A 17,230-nucleotide genomic window follows, 5' to 3' on the forward strand; every position below is an offset into this window, starting at 1 on the left:
GTACAGGTGCTGCACCATACGGCCAAGTGCTGAAGATGGCAAATGCTAGCATATACAAGAACCTATAAAATTAGGGATCTGCCATGTTTGGTTGCACGTTAGCATGTACAAGAACCTATGTATTTAATAAAGTCAGGGATCTGCCCTGTTTGGTTGCACACTAGTGTAGTATCGTGGACAAATGGTCTACGAAATATAGGGTGAACTATATTGTACCATATTGTATTAAATCATATTGTTGTAAACTATTAGTTGTGAGTTGTGTTGAATGAACTATTTAGTTATCTTAGTTATAGTACATTATTCTATTTAGTTCACGTTAAATAACCATCATTTCCTGTTTAATCCATCGTAAATAGATCTATCGATCAATAAACTTATCATATAGGATAGATATGATACGATAGATAATAGACTCCCGAAGGTGTTTAAGATAGATGTAGAAATTCAGCAAGACGGAATAATAGATCAGTCTCAATTTGACTTTGCAAACCCGATCGTAGTCGAAAAAAGAAAGGGGATCTCCTCATGTTCCTATCGGGGAAAGTAGTAAAGAATGTACGGCAGTTGCACTTCCCACGAGTCCTTCTTGTCTTGAGGACACCATCGTCATGAAAAAAAATTTATTAGACGAATCGGTTACAGCGGACATAACCACGGTAGCGTCGTATGGAGACAACACGACCGGTTGCGATGAGGATTTCGTAGGATTTACAGAATATCGTGCAAACTGTACAGTCGAAAAAATAAAACCTAGCACGAGTACGTCAGAAAGGTGCGACAGTGGAACGTAGAAAGTTTCCTTAGTATCTTCGAGCGTGATTTCGCAGCCAAATCGAAGCAGTTTCGGATCGGTGACGAGATAATTCAAATTTGTAAACGTAGACTGCGTGGTATGTCTATCGTCGAAGCCAGGAACGCATTAAAACATGTTCGGAGCCCGTAGAATTGCGGATAGTTAGAAAACCGACTTTCGTTTTAGATGAAGAGCTAGGTAATACGTGGGGCGATATTCTTGTACGCACTCGAAGCGACTCAGAAGTGTCGACGCTGAAACAAGGGAAAGCGGCTGATGTTCGCGATTCCATAAATGTCGTGCAAAGAAAACCGCTTTTAAATGTAAGATAGTTGGTACCCTGATGAAGGATGGAGAGAACACAAGTTCTAAGGAGCGAATGAAAAGCGAGAATGAGGCAGCTACGAGAAAATTTCAGGTGGTGCGAATGCAAGTGATCAATCCGACCTTTTGTCCGCGAAGGGCGTTTAACAAGAGACGCAAGAAGACGACAACATACAAGACGGGGAATCTGGTGGCGATCAAGAGGACGCAAGCCGGTCCTGAGTTAAAGCTCCACTCGAAGTTCCTTGGGATGTACCGTGTGGCGAAAGTTTTACGAAATGATCGTTATATGGTGCAGCGAGAAGGCGAACACGGGAGGCCCCAAACGACCTTCACGGCGGCTGATCATTTGAAATGGTGGGACATTGTTGAAGTTAGTAGTGAAATTAGCGACGATAAACACATCTAGGGTCCGATGTATTTGTCAGATTGGCCGAGTGTAATATCGTGGACAAATAGCCTAAGAAATATCGGGTGAACGATAAACATTAAACAATAAAACTTTGAAGTGCCGTTAAGTCAAAAGGGTCCGGGAGTTTTTACCGGATCGTTACCTCGAAATCGTTACCGGGTGTTCGTTACCTGATGAGTCGAGTGGAGGAGTTGTGAGTTCAGAGTCGAGTGATGAAAAGTCGAGTTGAGATAGTCGTGAGTGAAGAGTCGAGTTGTGAGGAGTTGTAAACTACTAGTTGTGAGTTGTGAATTAACTATTCAGTTGTCTTAGTTATAGCACATTACTATATTTAGTTCACGTTAAAGAACCATCATTCCCAGTTGAATTCATCCTAAATAGATCTATCTGTTTGGGATTTTGAGTGATCGTCCGTATATGACTCAGACAATAATTATCCCTTTTTTGAAATTTGAAATTGCGAATTATATCTATCCTCCCCGAGCTGCAAATCTGAGGGTTCAAAGGTCGGGAAAAATCTCCGGTCAAGTAGGGACGATGGACGGACGAGACCCAACGACTGGTGGTGATGATGGGCGGACGAGACCCAACGGCTGGTAGGGAGCACCAGCGACATACTAGGGCAATCATCAACAGACCGTCGTACTGTGCGTGTGTGATATTTCAGTCTCAACGAGATCTTACAACCGTCGTGTTCAGACTTATTTGTATACAAGTGCAAATAAAATGACAAATTACGCTAACGCTCGATCTATTAAACCTCCTCCACGTTGAGCGTTAAGTCATTTAAGGTACGTGATATCAACCGAATATAAAAGTTTTATTGTTGCATTGTTACTTCGTCGGATCGAGTAATATTGCTTGTCACTATCTGTGTAGTCGATAGCAGATTTTCAATATAGTTACATAAAAATTTATATTTTTCAAGTCTTCCAAAAATTTGTTTGTCCGATACTAATAGTTTTTCGACATAAATTATTACGCGATTTTGTTATTCGTAGAACCGTGCAATTTAATAGGTTCTTGTCTATGCTAGCGTGCAACCAAACAGAGCAGATCTCTAATTTTATACGTTCTTGTATTGTTAAAGTGTTTCATGGTTCAGCATTTGGCCGTATGGTGCAGCATTAATCCTGAAACAACCAGAACCATAACCGTTAGCACTCTCATTCCCTATCTGTCATAGCTTGTAAACAAGAAATAAAAGCAGATGCAAAAAATGGACGCACGGAGACGGGATAGAGAGCAAATTGGGTTATGTGGTGTTGATAGAATTTGGGGAAAATCACCAACACGAATCGAAGAGTAAGAATTTATAATATTTTATTTTGTAATCAAAGTATACATCAGTTATATTATACATATATGTTTATTCTTATAAATTGTTAAATGTTTTGTGTTTAACATAGTTCTGACGAAGATGAAGAGACTAACAAGTACAAAGACAGTATTATACCAAAAGATAGAAAAAGGAAACATGAGATGAAGAAGAAGGTATGAAAACATAGTTTAACTTCTCATTAATTTAATAAGTAAATTTATTTTTGTACTTCCATATACCTTTCTTATTATATTTTGTATATGTAAAAATTAGTTTCTTTATAACGTTATTTGTTACAGACTTTTCTTGTAAGTTATAATAAATGTTTTTTATCATTGGTTTAGAAAAGTAAAAAACTAAAGAAAGAAAAGAAAGCTAAGAAAGACAAAAAGAAGAAACGGAAAAAGAAAAGGTCAGATAGTAGCTCCGACAGCGAACCTGAGGAATTAGAATGGGTGGAAAAGAATGGAATTAATGATAAAGCAAAGGTTAAAAAGGGATCAAGTTCAGATGAGAGTGGTGATGAAGTAGTGGGACCAGTTCAAAAGCCACATGTGACATTATCTGCTAAAGATTTTGGCAAGGCTCTTTTACCTGGTGAAGGTGCTGCTATGGCTGCATACGTTGCAGAAGGAAAACGTATACCTAGAAGAGGTGAAATTGGTCTGACTTCAGAAGAGATAGCCGCATATGAATCTGTTGGTTATGTTATGAGTGGTAGCAGGTAAGATATCCTTTGAAAATTTATTTTCATAGTTTGAAAATTACTAAAGTTTAGGAAAATAAATTTATTCTAACATTGATGTTATTTTTTTCTCAGACATCGGCGGATGGAAGCTGTTCGTATCCGTAAGGAAAACCAAATTTATTCTGCTGATGAGAAACGAGCATTGGCTATGTTTAGTAAAGAAGAACGACAGAAGAGAGAAAATCTTATTTTGGGGCAATTCAGAGAGATGGTTAATCAGAAATTAGCCCAAGAACAGAAGAAAAAGTAATGTAATTATTTGGTATATAATTTTCATCTTATTTAACATAACAAGAAGTTATGTATGAAAGTGTATATAAGAATTGAACACATTGTAAAATACTATTTATACGCATGTAGATATATACATATATGGAAATAGATGTAAATATATTATCTTAATTGATTATATATCATATGATATTATTTATCAATGAGGATTAGCTTAAAAAAATTTCATTTTAAGCAATTAATAACAGTTTATTATTGTAAGTTAAGAAATTATATATAAATGTTTACTAATATTTATAAGTAAATATATCTACTCATGTAAAAATAACTATAACAATAGCTTATACTTTCTGATTGCTTTCCCAATCTAGCCATCCTCCAACATAATTGTATGCACTAAAATATAATTAAATAGGTTTAATTAATACATCTGTAAAACATGTGTAGGTATACTTTTATAATATAATATACTTTTCATATCCAAGCTTTCGAATTTCTTCTTGAACCATGCCACTTCTTTTCCCAGATCTACAACTTAATATGATCTTCGTATTTTTGGAAGGTTTTTCTTTCTTAAATCTCTCTTTAAAATCTTTCTCAGAAAGGCTCGACAATGTATTTGCAACATCTCCCACTATAATAATAAAATTCAACAATAACTACCTAATACTCTAAAGCATGATTTTGACGATATTGGAACATACTTGGTATATGAATACTTCCAGGTAGCTTTCCAGTTTCATCAATTTCTTCCTTTTCCCTGACATCGATGATTAAAACACTACTATCATTTTGAGCTTTTAGAATCTCATTATAATCAACATTAAGGCAAATTTTATCACCTCCAGACATGGTTTTAACATCTGTATTATGAAGTATTGAGGTTGAAAACTGTAAAGTTGGTTTTACTAAAAAACAATATGTTTGATATATCGTAAATGAAATCGTATATTTACAGTAAAACATCTTATTTTTAATTACAAACTTCTTTAAAAATCACGAAAACAAGAAAGTTAAATCACGCATTATATTCTTTACGGAATTGTCAATAAGTTTACAAGCTCCTTTTTTAATATTTTTTGTAGATTACCATGAAAAAATATCCTATATGAAGCAATTTTCAACAATTTATCATAAATAAATGGTTTTTGGTTTCGTAATGGTACATATGAACTTTGATGTAATGATTTGAAAGAAAGAAATTTATAGCATTGTCGTAATTTATTAAAATTCATAATTACTTCCTGATCCACTCACAATCACACAGTATGAATTTTATACAACTTAGGTTGCAACATAGTATCAAACAGTACATACATCTAAAGATACTGTAAGTCAAATTGTGTTCTAGAAAAAGATTATTATTTGTATAAATACCATAATATTCTCATCAAATCTTCCAAATGATTCATCGCCGTAATATAACCATATTTTTCAAAAGACTTAAAGATAACAATATCGCTTAATGCAAATTTTTATTGCGTGCTATCATATACCAATGGACGCGACTTAATTAAGTACTTATATCAGAGATTATATATTAAATAACTAAAACGATAAAAATTCTTTTCATTTAATTGAATTTTACATCAAATATATTTTTATGTACACAACAGCGTGTTTAATTTGAAATAAGAATTATTCGAAAATGAAATAAAAGCCTATCGCAAAAATCTGTCGTGTGCATTTAAATTGCTTATATCGTCAGAACGCAATGAACCTGACTTAAATATCTTACTTAAGAATAAAGTATAAAACTTTGTTCGATCTGTAAGAAAAGAAAAATAAATTAGATTTATCATGCAATGATATAAAAAACAGATACCAAGATGATATTCTGCGTACATTGCTTTTCAGTGATTCATCTGCAGATGAAGAAAAAAGTTGGGAAAGTTTAGAAGAGTCAGGAAGAGCGTATCCCGCTTTCGTATACGTCGCACCCTGATGAGGAATGCGGGAACTAACAATTTTTATTTCTCGTGCATGGAGCAGTAAAGTGTATTAATTTATTGAAATAATTACGACACTCGTCCTGTTTTTGCACTTTCGCATAATGTGAGTAATCGGACGTCTATTCGTTAGGACCATCTGCTTACATTCCTGTAGTGCGGCATGTGAAAAATCCTCGCTGGATTCTAGTTCGAGTATATTCTTTTGTTTATTTATACAGCCCTTCAAGTTCAGCAACGTGTAAAAATATTAAAAACCGTGTGCAACAGGATCGTTTTCGGTGTTGCAAACACGCATATATCAATGAGTCGCGTTCGTGAGACCTCGAATACTATCCCACTACGATGTTACGCATCAACGAAAAATTCAATATCTCCGGATTATCAACATTCCAGAGTGTTGACACCTCTGTCAGAGCGCTCTGCTTTACCATTACTATAACATCGTTGTCTCTTTCTTATACGTTGACTTCTGATAATTCTGTCTTCGTTCCTCGTTTTCGAGTGCCGCGTAGTGTCAAATAGAAGAATGCATGAATAGGTTTACGTTCCCACTGGTTTTTAACTTTGAGAGATGTGAGAGTGATTAATTTGTGGGCATTGTTCGTATCTATCTCCATTCGCCTTTTCGACGTGTTTCGATGTGATGTGCTTCTAAATATTGGTTAAAATACATTATAAAAACACGTTTTATCAAAGAATATTATAAATAAGGCATGTTATAAATTCATGTTTCCTAAAAGCTTGTAAATATAGATCTTTCATTGTTAATTTTTTTAACATTGTATGTACGAGTGTGCAAAAAGCATGTTGAAAGGAAAATAAATTAATCTTTGCAAAATCTATTTATTTAGTCATGCAATGAATTATTAATCCATGTGATATGCATATTAGAATAACACATTCATGTAGAGATATAAACAAACTGTTCTTTGGTATTTCCTGAATGATTGAAAAAAAGTAATTCTATATATTTGCAGATTAAATAGAACAGGTGTAAATGAAACAATAGAAAAATGAGTTCTCTGCAGCAAGGTAGCAGATTCTTACCTTTTTCAAATAATAATATACAAAGGAAGCAACTATCAATGCAAGGTACAAGACAAGTTTTATAATATTTGTGTTTGATATTTTTTATTGTTTCTAAGATTTTTTAAATGAACAAAATTTTAATCTATGAAAAGTTGTATTTTTCAAAATACATGATATATATTTAATAGGTGGTCTTCCACAAAGTTTGAGTGGTAGTGAAACTGATGTATCAACATCAAATGAGAACTTAACTAATGAAGATCGATATGTTATAAGACATACAGCTCGTCAAGAACCTCAAGGCCAAGAAAATCAGCAGCAAAGTCCATCGAGATCTTCCAGTCATAAAGAAAATATACCAAATATACAAGTAAGTATGAAAACATTTGTTAGTAATTATTTACTAAACAATATATGTTTCTAATAATTTTTCTAACAGTGACTCACATTAAAATAATATACATTTATGTTGTTTATTATAATATTTTAGTTTTTGAAGAATATTAGTTACTTTTATATATCATATACTTTCATTCTTTGTCATTATCTTTGAGATACATGTGACCATTTTTTAATGTCTGTTATCTAACTATATTATTCTTATATATCTTAAATTGCTATCACTACCATTAAGTCACATAAGTGTAAATTACTTTATTGCAATCTAGGGTAACCTGCTCAACAGAAACAGTTTGAAGGATAGTTTAAATGGTTCAAACAGAAACAGTTTGAAGGAGAATTTGAATGGTTCTAATAGAAATAGCCTTAAAGACAGCATTAATGGTTCTAATAGAAATAGTTTGAAGGATAATTTAAGTAATCGTACCAGTGTAGGATCAAATAGAAGTAGCTTAGATGTGTCTACAAGCTCTTACAACACACTTATTATACACAGTGCTAATGATGATAATTCATGGGTACCATCTGGAAGGTAATATATACTTTGAAGAAAAATTCTTATTTTTATAATCTTTGGTAAATATTTATGAATTATATATCAATGTTTAATTTTAGGTTGTCAGGAGTAGTAAGAGAACATGGAGATATGGGTTACTTATATTGTGATGGTGGTGGTAAAGGACATTCGAATAGCCCTACTATGCAGTCTTTATCGAATTTATCTCATGAAGATCATGTTTATGAGCAACCTAATAATGGGGGATGTCAAGAAATTACAGATATACCAGATGATTATCTTAGTCAGTCACAGGTGATTATTTTAGTAGTATTGGAATATATGTTTAACAAATGAATATTGTTAATACTTTTATATTATTATGATACAGTTTATTAAATGAGATTAATTCTTCATGTTTGTTATTTTATTTCGTTTAAATTAAGCAGGTATTAAAACATCTTGCAAAAGAAGTTAAAGTACCATCTTATAGCAAGCTAACTAATAATGGAGGAAATATTGATATGAGAATGAGAGATGGTGATAGAGGAAAACAGAATGACAGCGAATCAGAAGATAGACCACCACCTTCGTATATGTCTGTTCTGCTACCACTAAAAAATAAATCTCGACTTCTTGGGCCTATGGAAAAATTGACATTATCAAGATCACAACCTGATTTATCTAGAATAGGCAAACCAGATATGGATAATTACAATTTGCGGGCAACTTCTCCACGGTGATTTAATTAAACCGATTTTCTTCAAGTTATTTCACTTCTAATGATCGCTTTTTGTAAATAATATTTTATTTTTCATAGACCTCAAACGAAAGGAAGAGAGGAGACAGAATCTGCAACGGGTGAAATTTGGCCACCATCAGAGATGATACAAATTGTAATCCAGGAGAACAGTGCCTTAAAATTAGAATTAGAACGATGCTATAACAAAGTTGCTAAATCTCAAAAGTTGGAACAAGAGATCGCGAAGGTACACAGGGCTCATGAGGAATTGGCTGCGTCGAGTGAACGAAGAGAGAAACTGGAACGAGCTGCTAGACTGAGGTTACAAAATGACTGCAGACGATTAACCGAATTAAATCGTGCATTGAGAGATCAAATAGATTTATTATCGGCACGTACCGATAGTCCTCCGATCGTAGAATCTATGAGAAAGGAATTAACGCAACGAGAATTATTAATTGGTCAATTGATTACACAAAGTATGTAAATTTTATTATTCGTTAATGTCTCGTTGATAAAAATATTATTTTAACCCTATCGATATTTATACTAGATAAAGAATTAGCCGCGGCGAAAGAAAGGCAGGAAATCGAATTAGCAGCACAGCGAGCAACGTTACAAGAACAACGTACACACATAGATATTTTAGATACTGCTCTCACTAACGCACAAGGCAACGTTGTACGCCTTGAAGAAGAGGTAATATTTTTTTATGTTCCAGTAAATTGTTTGTTTGTAAGTTGTTTGTTACATTCGTTTCTTACAGTGTCGGAAGAAACAAGTATACGTAGAAAGGGTAGGCCAACTTCAACGAGCTTTGTCTTCTCTTCAAGCGTCCAGTGACAGAAGAGAAGAAACAGAAAGACAGTTGAGAGGTCAATTAGAACGGGAATTAAGAGAAGGCGGTGGTGGCGGTGGCGGTGGTGCTAATGGTAATGAACAATCCTCCAATGGAGAAACGATCGCAGAATTAAAACGACGAATACGCGAAAGAGATGAAAAAATTATGTCACTCGAGGGTGACGTTGCAAAATGGGAGCAACGTTATCTCGAAGAAAGTGCACTAAGGCAAGCGGCAATTGATGCAGCCAGTCTACCAAAGTAAGTTTGCTCGCTTAATACATTTTTTGTCATATGCACATTAATTACAATTTATTTATCTGACCAATCAGGGACGCCAAGATAGCTGCGTTAGAGAAGACGAGTCAAGACGCTGAGAAATTAATTGCAGAAGCACGTTCTGAGAAAATGAGACACATGGATGAAGTACACGCGGCACAGAAAAAATTGGCTGATTTTGAATCTAGGTAATATTATTTTTATTTCATATAATCTTTTTATATCTTTTGTCATTTAAATAGAATTACAGTAATACAAACCCTTGTCTGTTTCATAGAATGAAGGATCTAGAATCGAAATTAGCTGAAAGGGATGCAATGATTAGAGTCCTTCAAAAACATACGTACGACAAGGATAGTAGTAGCAGTAGTGGTGTTGGTAGTTACCCTGCTGCACATTCGTCTCACTCAAGCACATCAGCGGATCACCATACTGCACTAACAAGCACGCCAGAACTCGGTAAGATTTCTGATACAGTTCTTTTTTCGAAAACTAGTAATTATAATGTCTTTTTAATTATTCATTTTTATGTTTAATAGTAAGCAGTGTATTGGGTGGTGGTAGTGGTTATGGAAGTACTGGTTCGTACGGTGTTACGGACAGTTACAAGTATAGGAAGCAGGGGAGCTTCGAACAAACGAATAAAAGTCTCGATGATCAATTAAAAGAACTAGACTCCCAGCTACTTAGTAAGGTATGCAAGCTCCCAGTAAACGTATAGTTACTAGACGTAGAAATAATTTCGTGATAGTAAAATTAATTTTCTGTAGGCAGCATAGTTTTGTAACTATGTGAAGGACAGGATAAAAGTAGGATTTTATCATTTAATTTTAATCATTTCAAAATTACATTTTATGAAATTTTATTTTTATTTTTTTCTATGTACTCTTTGCGTTCGACATAATGTTTTGATTTTGTAATGTTAAACTCTTTAGTGTTTACTTTAGCTTTATAGCTACAGGAGACTATGAAAATATTACAGATTATACAATCAAAGGTATTTTAATGTTCTATTTGGGTTAGTCGTATGGACAAGAATAGTTGATGTATCATCAAGAATCTATAATATCTTCTGTTTGATATATAAATAATTGTCAGATGCATTCGATACATTAAATAAATATATTAATTGCATCAACTATTCTCTTGTGTTTAGTATTGCATAGTACATTGTAGTTGTGTTATTTGCATAACTATGTGTTGTATTAATTCATTTCGTTTTTTTTACGAATTTCTTATATTTTTTTATTTCGCTTTGTTAGCCAAATTTATACAGAGTAAGCTTTTTACCTACAACAAACCTTCAAAAGATTCGTACGTTATCAGACTTTTGCGATATAAAAATAAAAATTGATAATTGGAAGGAAAACTAATTTAATATTTTGTAAAAAGCAAACTCTGCATAAATCATAAGACAATATATATATAGGTGATATGTAAAGAATGCATTTGCTGCTCATTTTTTATCTAAAAACTCAGTAAACTGTATTTTCACTAATACAAATTTTTGTGTGCCATTGATTTTTCGTTTTATAATTAACTATATATTAATCGTATATTTTCGATTAGACGATAAAAAAAGAAAAAAGAAAAGACATTTCCCCCATCCTTCTTAATTCAAACTAACCCAACCCAATCCTCATCCCGTGTGATCCTGGAGTGTGCATGCGCTGTTGTAGCGAGCACTAACCCCCACTTTCCAGGTCCCAGGCCTCCTTTCCAACGCGGCTCTGCTTTTCTCTTGTTTCAGCGGGCACTTTGCTGTTTTCCAGGATTCTCTAATCCAGGCACTGCGTCGCGAAAAGGAAAAATACCCAAGCCATTATTGGCGGGTGTAGATAGCACAGGTACCTCGAGCACCGCCTCGAGCAAGAGTCGCCTATTAGACGACTCCGGTGGCGAGGTTTCGCCGGGTATCATGGAATTTGCGAGTGCAGCCTCGAGACTAAAAGGCACTGTATCGAGATTGTCAGACGGTAAGCCCGAAGATATGATGCTGCTGGAGAAGCAGGGCAGAAGCTCTCAGAGGCAGAGGATGCAAGAGGGCGAACCACGTCGCGCGGGTAGTCTTCCTCCTAGCTCGTTACCGCGGCCACCGAAGAATCTGAAGTCGACGAACTCGCGTTACTGCAGACTAAGCGACACGGAGACTCGCAAGAAATCAGACCCAGGTCCAGCTTTGGACACCTCTGTGAGCATGAAGGTGCGCGATACGAGCAACTGCACCATCGAGTATGGCAGATTCGACACGAAGGCTCAGCGTCGAAAGAAATCATCCGGAACGGAACAGTTGGTCGTGAATAATTCGCTGAAAAAGCCATCCTCCACGACGAGTCACGAGTACGAGCGCCTTCAAGGTGAAAATATTCGCAAGAAACAGCCTTCCAATTCAGAAACGAAGCACAGGGAAATGCAGAGTCGCTCGCTCATACCTCCGCCGTCTCGTCGTATCGGAGAGTACGGTCGCCTCAGCGATGGCACCTTGAGAAAGCAAACTGGTTCACGAGGACAAAGCACCGGAAGCACGGTGAGCAGCAAGAGCGGAGGGCGCGACTCCGGAGGCACTGCTAGCAGCGAGGCGTCCACGTCATCGTTGCCTCCTTCCAAAGCGAGATCCATACCTCGTCCGAGCAATTACCGCATTCAGTTTTAATTTATAATGTTTGGAATCGAGTTAGTCTTCTTTGTTATAAATATTGGCTTTCAAAGAGATGTTCTCTCAAAGGAGTGTATAACTCCTTGTAGCGTATAAAGAGTAACTCGTGGGATATAATTTTCCATACTTTATCTTCCATTTATGAGAATCTTCCTTACCAAACATTGATACAGATGCTTATTCTACTGTCTTAAGTTTTCTATTGCATTTTCAACGAACGACGGAAAATTTCTTTCTAGTGGATGTCAGAGAGGAGCACAGCAGGGTCGAATGGTTAGATGATCGAATGGAAAAGAGCGGTGAACGACGAATAAAATGGGAGGCGGATTAATGAACGAAGGCAAAAATCAAAAGCGTTGACTGGTTTCGAGAGCGTCCCTACTTCGCCCTTCAGGAGTTCAGATCCTATTTAGAAGTCCTAATATACGTATGCGCGAGCGATACGTCTACACAGCCATAATATTAAACGATGCGTTAAGTTCCCTTTATTACCATTTAATAACGAAGAAGCGAAGCCGATCGCAACGACATAGCGAAGAATCACGATATATCGTCGCGTAGCGATAATGCATGACCTAGTCATTACCAAAGTAATTTCTGTAATGAAAACGGAATTAATTTCCCCTCGTTTCGTACGCAACTACATCTAGGAACATTGCGGCCTTTTGTTGAATAATAATATTCGTATAATAAACGCGAAAAAGTGCCTTGTTAAAGACTGCGTGAAAAAGAAATACACGATCGGTACAACTAGGAATAAGAGTATACGTTCGGAATAACTTTCGGAATTCTAAAGGACACGGAACCTTTGGATAAAGTCAATCGCGTCACCCTTAAGTGGACGCGTTATTTTTTGAACGTGTATTTTATAATTTTACCCTTTCGCCAGGAGTATCGCATTTCTGCGCGTGCCTTATGAAAACATATTTCTTTTCCTTCTCTTTTCTTTTTATGTATCTTTAAGATCGTTTCCTGCTGGAAACCATATAAAGATACAAAACGCGAGATATCCAGTCAGTTTCGCTTTTCGATGGAAAAGTGAAACTATGGTAAGGCGAACGAAAATTCGATTTGTCCGGATGCACAGCAAGCAATTCGACTAGTATATATATATATAAATAAATAAATATATATATATATACATATTATATATTTTATATAATCACATTTTCGTGTGTACGTGTCTCGATTCGATGATTTTGAGTGTTCCTTTACACCGAGAGAAATTACGTAAATCGTTAACGGTGATTCGCTTAATTTAAGGTGACATAGTAAACGTAGCGACGGTGATGAATCATACGTAATACTTAGAAATAATATATTTCACGATGGAGCAGTTTCATAAGCATTTACATTTCGCGCCCAAGTATCGTTCAACCGGTCGAAAGGTACTTCTCCCCTTGTCCCGCTTCATGGTTTTAAATGCATTTCGATTTTAATATCAATGAAACTCTTGACGATAGTAATCTCGATCGATGATATTCAGCTTTTAGGCAGATTATTTTTACGTCGTATTTCTTGTTTTCAGCATATTCCTTTTATAGACGTTATTTAAACAGTGTAAGATCAGGCTACATTTAAATTGAACTGATTGATTACAAATTATAGTCAAAATATTGCGAAGTTCCGGTATAGCGTACATGTTTTGTGTTTTTATCTCTCGTGTATTAATTATAGAAAAGAAAATATTACAAAAGGAGTTATGAAAGCGATAAAGCAGTAATAATTTATGTTACTAGCAAGTTGAACGCGTCACGTTGCGAATTCCAGCCTGATGGAAAGGTTATTATAATTTTCGTGATTAGTATAGGTACTTATAAGACTGAAAAAAGTGAATACCGACGAAACAAATTTTCTTCTTCGCTATTTGCTACAACATGTTTTCTCTCTCATCCCGTCTCACCCTATTTTCTCCCCTTCGCGCGTGTGCACGAATTTACATCTACATACAGCCAGGAATATATGTATACAGACATAGCTGAAGTTGATGCATGTTCACGAATATTCATGTGCATTAAAACGTCTATTGTTCACGATACGAATTCCTTGAAGATTACAGGGATATTCGTGGTAAATATAGCGGAAATTTCATTAGCATTCGATGTAATCCCTTCGACGAATGGTATGTAGCCTGTTGAAAGAAAAAAAAAAGAGAGCAGAAAGAACGGAAAGGAAAGAAGGAAGGAAAATATAGAGGGGAACAAAATCTCTGGACGTGTGTAACGTCGTTGTTTCCGCAGAGACGTCGAAAATTTCTAGGACGAATCGTTAATTTTTGTCTCGCGCGAAACAAAGAGAAAAAAAGATGATAAAAAGGAAAAAAGAAGAAAAATGCGTAGAATGCCAAAGCAAGTTAGGATGCCGCACACTACGATTTATAATGACAAATATGTTCTAATATAATTTTAGCGTATTTATTTGTTTTCGTTTTTGTGTTAATTATCTATTTTACGTATAGGGTGAATTTTCTATCAATTATTATTTCCCGTGAACGTTTTAGAGGGGAAGGTTTATCGTGCAGCTTCCGTTTTGAAGCACGCGGTCCTACGTGAATGGTAGGAGAATTTAGAACCGAGTGACGACTGATAAAAGACTCACCCTGTATACGTAGGGTGTTCATTAAGATACGATATGTTTAGAAAATGAGAGATCTCTGATCTAATTCGCACGTTTGTAATAAGAGTTATACGATTCAATACTTTTCGAATTCGAGATTTTAGCAGCGATATGTATTAAATATTCAAAAACGAAGGTTTTCAACAAGTCTGAAATTTTCTCTGTCTGTAAAGATCTCCATCGAAACGGAAGATAAACGCGTAGGACATAGCAATTTGTAGCAATTTGAAATAAAAATCGACTTACGACAAGCATTGTTTTCATTTCATATTACTTTCACGAACATTTTCTTTATTTATGTACATTCGTATATATACGTACAAAAATCATTATCTTCTACAATATGGATATATTGATTCTCTCGTAAAATTTTTTTACAAATTTGTAATCTCAGAAAATGAATATCTTTTTGTATCACTCTTATCGCAACTACGACATTGTAAATCGTATTTATTATCTAAATATTTATTCCTATTAAAATTTCATCGTAGAAAAAATCTTTTTAATCGAGTGTTCTCATTTTTTGAATATTTCAGATCTTGTGAAACATCCTGTATTTGTAAACGTAATATATATTCTATATAATACGCTTATCGTATTGTTCTATCACCCTCCTTTCCAAATAACGATGTACCAGTCACAGGAGATAATTATCACGCGTGGATTTTGTATTGTTCAAGTTATAACACACGTTGATTGTGATGTAGAACCTAGAGGATATGCGAACTGCCACTGGCGTACGTTTTTCTTTTTTTTGTTCTCGAAATGAAGATTTGCTCTTTTATACACGAATATTCAAAGATCTGTGTTCAAATACGTGAAATGTAAATTTTACAAAAAAAATCGACGATTTGGATTATCGATGATTTCTCGTAGGTTGTAACTTTTTATTGATCTTTGCCATAAAAAGATTGCTCTATGAATATTGTAAATAAAGATAACAATAAAGGGAAACATTCTGAATTTTGTCGCTAATATAGTCTCATTGATTTATTTATTTAAAATATAAACTTTTAAAGACGAGTGGAGATACCATTGTTTGTTTAAACTTGTCTTTCCTTTGTAACAAAATATGGAATTCAATTATTGTCAGGCTAAGCTAAATTACTTCAGTTAAAGCAACGAATAAAATCGATTTATAAATAAAAATAGAAGTTTTGAGAGTCGCAGTAAAGTCTCCAAAATAAATAAAAAGAAACTCTTTTGCTTTTAACTAATAACCAAATACTAAACTTAAAGACAACTGAATTAATTAAAAATTTTTAGATAAAAGTTATGAATTATTTAGAACTATAATATTTATTTATAACTCTAAAAACATGGAGTACAAATTGAAATGATTGATAATAAAATGTATCGAGTGATAAAATGACGAAGACTTTTAGAATCATAGATCACTTACAATATTACAGTAGTATTTTGTAATATAATATTAGAATCTCTGGGGACGGCTTGTTACATTTTCATTTCTAGAAACAATGCACTTTGTGTGCATCTGATAATTATTACCTTGCAGCAGGTGGCTTGAAAACTCTCATCTTGTTCTTTTTGAAAAGTTACAAGCAGCGAATGATTTGTAGTTAAGATAGATAAATGCTTGTCGAGAAAGAGAGAAAAAGGGAGAAACAAACTTTAATCTTCTTGGCTGAAATATTTATTTCTCGATTGAATATATCTAAAGGAATATATATAAAGGATTATGTATTTGCGTATTTAAGATAATTAATATTTTCCGAATTATTCACATCATTAATATCAAGCAATTAATAGAAGATGTTACTTTATTAAATTTCTGTTTCAAATATTTGATGCTTATTTGCATTGCATCCATTTATTAATAAATTGCATTGCTTAAAATAATATTGGAATATTGTTATTACACGAATATATTCGTTGTTTTCCGAAATATAGGACGTTTATATAAAATGTAATGCAATTATATTCCGTTTTCTTTTTTCTCCAAGTTCTTAAGTAAAATAAATTTTTGGTATTTTAAAATGCCATCACTGTATCTGCAAAATGGAAAACACTTTCATTGCAAGATCGAATATCTTGTTGAATAAAGGATATATTTTATACTGTGGCTTCTGGGTTACAGTTTAATTTACGTTCCTTAAAAGATACAAGTTGTTGGAATTTCAATTACGTTTTTGTAATTTAGTTCTCTACAATTTCTATATTACGTTGTTGAATGTAAATTGAAGAAAGAAAAGTAGCTGATTATAATCTGGTTAAAAAATGAATAATTTTTCTGTGAAAGTTTAGGATACACATAGATTGAAACCAGAAGTTTGTTTATTAAATTCTGCACTGCTTGTGTGCACGTATGCACACCAGATGTTGAATTAGACCTTATACCGGGTGACACAACTGGACAGTGTTCATTTGG

At 34.4% G+C, this 17,230-nt stretch overlaps 3 protein-coding genes across 12 annotated transcripts; 2 read left to right on the plus strand and 1 right to left on the minus strand.

Annotated features, from left to right (window-relative positions):
* The first annotated feature begins 1,547 nt into the window (after window positions 1-1,547).
* On the plus strand, window positions 1,548-4,316 carry LOC117156869 (NF-kappa-B-activating protein). The gene is made up of 5 exons (XM_033334289.2): window positions 1,548-2,323; window positions 2,623-2,837; window positions 2,942-3,026; window positions 3,198-3,577; window positions 3,674-4,316. The coding sequence occupies exons 2-5, from the start codon at window positions 2,743-2,745 to the stop codon at window positions 3,849-3,851; spliced, it is 738 nt and encodes a 245-aa protein (XP_033190180.1). The 5' UTR covers window positions 1,548-2,323; window positions 2,623-2,742; the 3' UTR covers window positions 3,852-4,316.
* On the minus strand, window positions 4,056-5,354 carry LOC117156870 (thiosulfate sulfurtransferase/rhodanese-like domain-containing protein 3). 6 transcript variants are annotated; one of them, XM_033334297.2, is made up of 4 exons: window positions 5,210-5,354; window positions 4,537-4,740; window positions 4,304-4,466; window positions 4,056-4,228 (listed from the first exon to the last, which is right to left on the minus strand). In XM_033334297.2, the coding sequence occupies exons 2-4, from the start codon at window positions 4,682-4,684 to the stop codon at window positions 4,174-4,176; spliced, it is 366 nt and encodes a 121-aa protein (XP_033190188.1). In that variant the 5' UTR covers window positions 4,685-4,740; window positions 5,210-5,354; the 3' UTR covers window positions 4,056-4,173. The 6 variants fall into 6 exon arrangements, with proteins under 6 accessions (XP_033190188.1, XP_076473776.1, XP_033190183.1 ...); XM_076617661.1 differs by having other exon boundaries at window positions 4,537-4,723; window positions 5,210-5,345; XM_033334292.2 differs by having other exon boundaries at window positions 5,090-5,240.
* Window positions 5,102-15,816, plus strand: LOC117156858 (uncharacterized). Of its 5 annotated transcripts, XM_076617660.1 has the most exons (15): window positions 5,102-5,162; window positions 5,690-5,887; window positions 6,762-6,876; window positions 7,002-7,183; window positions 7,482-7,744; window positions 7,828-8,023; window positions 8,155-8,447; window positions 8,529-8,929; window positions 9,004-9,149; window positions 9,217-9,551; window positions 9,623-9,757; window positions 9,847-10,028; window positions 10,109-10,263; window positions 11,320-12,096; window positions 12,465-15,816. In XM_076617660.1, exons 3-15 carry the CDS (start codon window positions 6,798-6,800, stop codon window positions 12,501-12,503), a joined length of 3,183 nt encoding a protein of 1,060 aa, XP_076473775.1. In that variant the 5' UTR covers window positions 5,102-5,162; window positions 5,690-5,887; window positions 6,762-6,797; the 3' UTR covers window positions 12,504-15,816. The 5 variants fall into 5 exon arrangements, with proteins under 5 accessions (XP_076473775.1, XP_076473773.1, XP_076473774.1 ...); XM_076617658.1 differs by having other exon boundaries at window positions 5,690-6,495; window positions 11,320-15,816; XM_076617659.1 differs by having other exon boundaries at window positions 5,690-5,976; window positions 11,320-15,816.
* Window positions 15,817-17,230: the final 1,414 nt, after the last annotated feature.

This window comes from Bombus vancouverensis, chromosome 4 (genome assembly GCF_051014615.1).
Source record: "Bombus vancouverensis nearcticus chromosome 4, iyBomVanc1_principal, whole genome shotgun sequence".
NCBI classification, from domain to species: domain Eukaryota; kingdom Metazoa; phylum Arthropoda; class Insecta; order Hymenoptera; family Apidae; genus Bombus; species Bombus vancouverensis.

Excerpts from the sequence above, each read along its gene's own strand:
- LOC117156869 (XM_033334289.2), top strand. The coding sequence starts at position 2,743 with ATGCAAAAAATGGACGCACGGAGACGGGATAGAGAGCAAATTGGGTTA. Across the intron at positions 3,027-3,197 it reads AACATGAGATGAAGAAGAAG|AAAAGTAAAAAACTAAAGAA; the intron begins GTATGAAAACAT and ends TCATTGGTTTAG. Across the intron at positions 3,578-3,673 it reads TATGTTATGAGTGGTAGCAG|ACATCGGCGGATGGAAGCTG; the intron begins GTAAGATATCCT and ends TTTTTTTCTCAG.
- LOC117156870 (XM_033334291.2), bottom strand. The coding sequence starts at position 5,067 with ATGAATTTTAATAAATTACGACAATGCTATAAATTTCTTTCTTTCAAA. Across the intron at positions 4,741-4,922 it reads ATATAGGATATTTTTTCATG|TAAAACCAACTTTACAGTTT; the intron begins GTAATCTACAAA and ends ATTGTTTTTTAG. Across the intron at positions 4,229-4,303 it reads CGAAAGCTTGGATATGAAAA|TGCATACAATTATGTTGGAG; the intron begins GTATATTATATT and ends ATTATATTTTAG.
- LOC117156858 (XM_076617658.1), top strand. The coding sequence starts at position 6,798 with ATGAGTTCTCTGCAGCAAGGTAGCAGATTCTTACCTTTTTCAAATAAT. Across the intron at positions 9,758-9,846 it reads TTGGCTGATTTTGAATCTAG|AATGAAGGATCTAGAATCGA; the intron begins GTAATATTATTT and ends TCTGTTTCATAG. Across the intron at positions 10,264-11,319 it reads ACTCCCAGCTACTTAGTAAG|CGGGCACTTTGCTGTTTTCC; the intron begins GTATGCAAGCTC and ends CTCTTGTTTCAG.